This window comes from Anopheles bellator, unplaced genomic scaffold (assembly GCF_943735745.2).
Source record: "Anopheles bellator unplaced genomic scaffold, idAnoBellAS_SP24_06.2 scaffold00414_ctg1, whole genome shotgun sequence".
NCBI classification, from domain to species: Eukaryota; Metazoa; Arthropoda; class Insecta; order Diptera; family Culicidae; genus Anopheles; species Anopheles bellator.
In genome coordinates this window covers 1-2,767 of record NW_026684539.1, presented here as the reverse complement: position 1 = coordinate 2,767, position 2,767 = coordinate 1, and the positions used below count along the sequence as shown (strand labels likewise).

General features: G+C 36.9%; 1 protein-coding gene across 1 annotated transcript; it reads left to right on the top strand.

Annotated features, from left to right (window-relative positions):
• Nucleotides 1–1,217: 1,217 nt before the first annotated feature.
• On the top strand, nt 1,218–2,691 carry LOC131214285 (uncharacterized; the record flags this gene model as incomplete). Its single annotated transcript, XM_058208667.1, has 2 exons — nt 1,218–1,733; nt 2,245–2,691. Coding segments are annotated over 2 exons (963 nt in total), but the record flags the coding sequence as incomplete, so codon positions are not given.
• Between the last annotated feature and the right edge of the window lie 76 nt (nt 2,692–2,767).

The following is a 2,767-nucleotide window of genomic DNA, read 5'->3' as shown; positions in this document are numbered from 1 at the left end:
GCTCACCAAATTGTATCAACGGTTTACTTTGCGACAAACGTACTCTACTTAGTTTGCAAATCATTTACAAAAATTTTTTCGCAAGAGCCAAAACCTTCAAAATCCTTTGGACACAAAAGATTTTAGAAGACGTTACAGACGAAATAGAACAAGACGCAATCATTGCTAGACAACACAACACCAACCATAGAGAAATAAATGAAACTAAAGACCACATTTATAGAAAATATTTCTTTCCAGGTATGAAGAGTAAGGTTACAAAATTTATCAACATCTGCAAACTTTGTCAAAAGGCTAAGTACGAAAGACGTCCATATAACCAAAAATGTCAACACACGGCCGAAACAACGAAGCCATTGCAAATTGTTCATATGGATATCTTCATTATTAATGATCATAAATTCCTCACGCTTTGCGATAAATTTTCGCGACTAACCATGGCTATCCACATAAAAACCCGAAACACAATACATATACTAAAAGCATCACACTATTTAGCCAACGTCGGCAAACCTTCCCTCCTCGTCATGGACCATGAAGCTTCTTTTACATCCACAACCATGAAAGAATTTCTCGAGGAAAATGACATAGAATACCATTTCACAAGTATCGGACAAGCCTCTTCCAATGGAACTGTGGAAATTGTTCATAGAACGCTCAGAGAGTTACACAATATTCTATCTATGAGAGAATCCACAAAAGACCTATCTGATAAAGCAAAAATTAATTTAGCAAGCGCAATCTATAATGAATCAATCCATTCACAAACTAAATTAACACCGAAAGAACTATTTTTTGGATTTAGAAACGAAGACCCTGTCCCAGAAGACCTCGAAGAGCGAATCAGGAAAAAAGAAGAATTCTACAGGATCTTTACGGCAAAAATTCACGAGAAAAAACAAAAAGCATTGGAAAAATTGAACGCAACCAGAGAGGAACCTGAAGAATTCTTACCAGACGATACGGCCTTCGAAAGAAAGAGAAACAACCTTAAGCACCAAGAAAGGTACCGAGAAATAACAATAGTGGATAACAAGCCTACTAACATCATTGACGAGAACGGAAGAAAAATCCATAAAACAAAACTTAAACGAAAAAGAAAAACTTAATCAATAACCAAATCTTATAATTTTTTCAATTTTCCATCTTCAATCTTCATTCCAGTCGAAATGAATAAAATAAGTTATTGTAGTAAGATAATATTAATATTACTTCAGATATGGACAACTAATGCCATACAACAATTACACATAACCGATTTAAATAATAACCCAGGCATTTTCGCCTTAGACTTAGGTAAAATACACGTAAAAGAAGGATTCCATAAACTAATACATGAATTTGATTTACAACCATTTCAAACTATCCTCAACAAATACGATGTAATCATATCACAATTAGAAGAAAAACCACTATTAGAAGAAGTTACACAGATTGTAAAACAGAAACATGCACAAGCTAACAGAATTTTACAAACCCTTACACCCAGAATCAGACAGAAACGAAGTATCGATATATTAGGATCAGTTATCAAATCGATTACAGGAAACCTAGACAACCAAGACCTTATAAACCTCAATAGCGAAATTGAATCGATAAAAAATTCGAAAAATGTCTTAATCAATGAAAACAACGAACAGATAAAAATAAACAACCTCTTCGAGAAAAGAATCAATAGTCTTACGAAAGAAGCTTACAGACAATCAGTAGAGATAACAAGGATTATCAAACAAGCTAGCTTAAGCCCTCTTCACACCAAAATGAACTGAACGTAACGTAGCGAACGACGCGTTGTCTCATATGGGATTCTTTGCGACCCTTCACACCGCCGTCGACGAAAACTTCGTACGGCGACGACGAATCTGTATGAAAAGACAACGCTCCGTTTGTGTCGCCTAAAAACTTTGGCCAAGGTTCGTATACTTGGTTTTTGGGTGAGAGGGGCGAAGTTTGAAAATTCAAGACACATTGAATTTTTGGTGCGAGAATTAAAATAGTTTCATGATGAATTTGTGTTTGTATTACAAGTAATAATTAAGTTAAAATTATTTTGCATGCTTGTGATACAAAAAAACGCCAAATGAGTAATCTTCGATTATTTTTTAACTACCCAAGATGTCTAATTGTTTTCGCCCGAACGAGAGGGCGAAAGACTTTTCCGTTGCCTGTCGCCGCCGTCGTAACCGGTGTGAAAGGTCCGAAAAAGCGTCGCGTCGAAACGCACTTAACGTTCCCTGTGTGAAGACGGCTTTAGATTGGCAACATGCACTACACATACACAACATCATCTTCCATCTGGACAACATTCGTTACCAACTAGACACTATCTTTGGCGCCACTCAACTTTCGCGACTAGGCGTAATTTCTACGGCACTTCTTCACCCAAAAGAGCTAGAATTCGCTATGCACATCCTACAAGAACAAGGGATCAATCTAGATAGCTATGATCAAACATATGAATACCTAGAAGCGATAGCGTACCATCGTAGCACTTCCATCATCATCATTATACAGATTCCAAAGTTCAGAAACGAGCCCTATCATCTACTCCGAATCGAACCAATCCCACTTGATCGCAAGATAGTCGAAATCAACAACAAATACGCGGTCATCAGCAGAAACGAATCATTTTTACTTAGCAAAAAGAGCGTCGAAGTTGACAGAACATTTATCTGCAACAAACAAGACATGGTAAATGTCACACTAAGTCGATGCTATCGTCAACTACTCCGTGGTAATCCTGGAAAATGCATTACCGTCAACCATC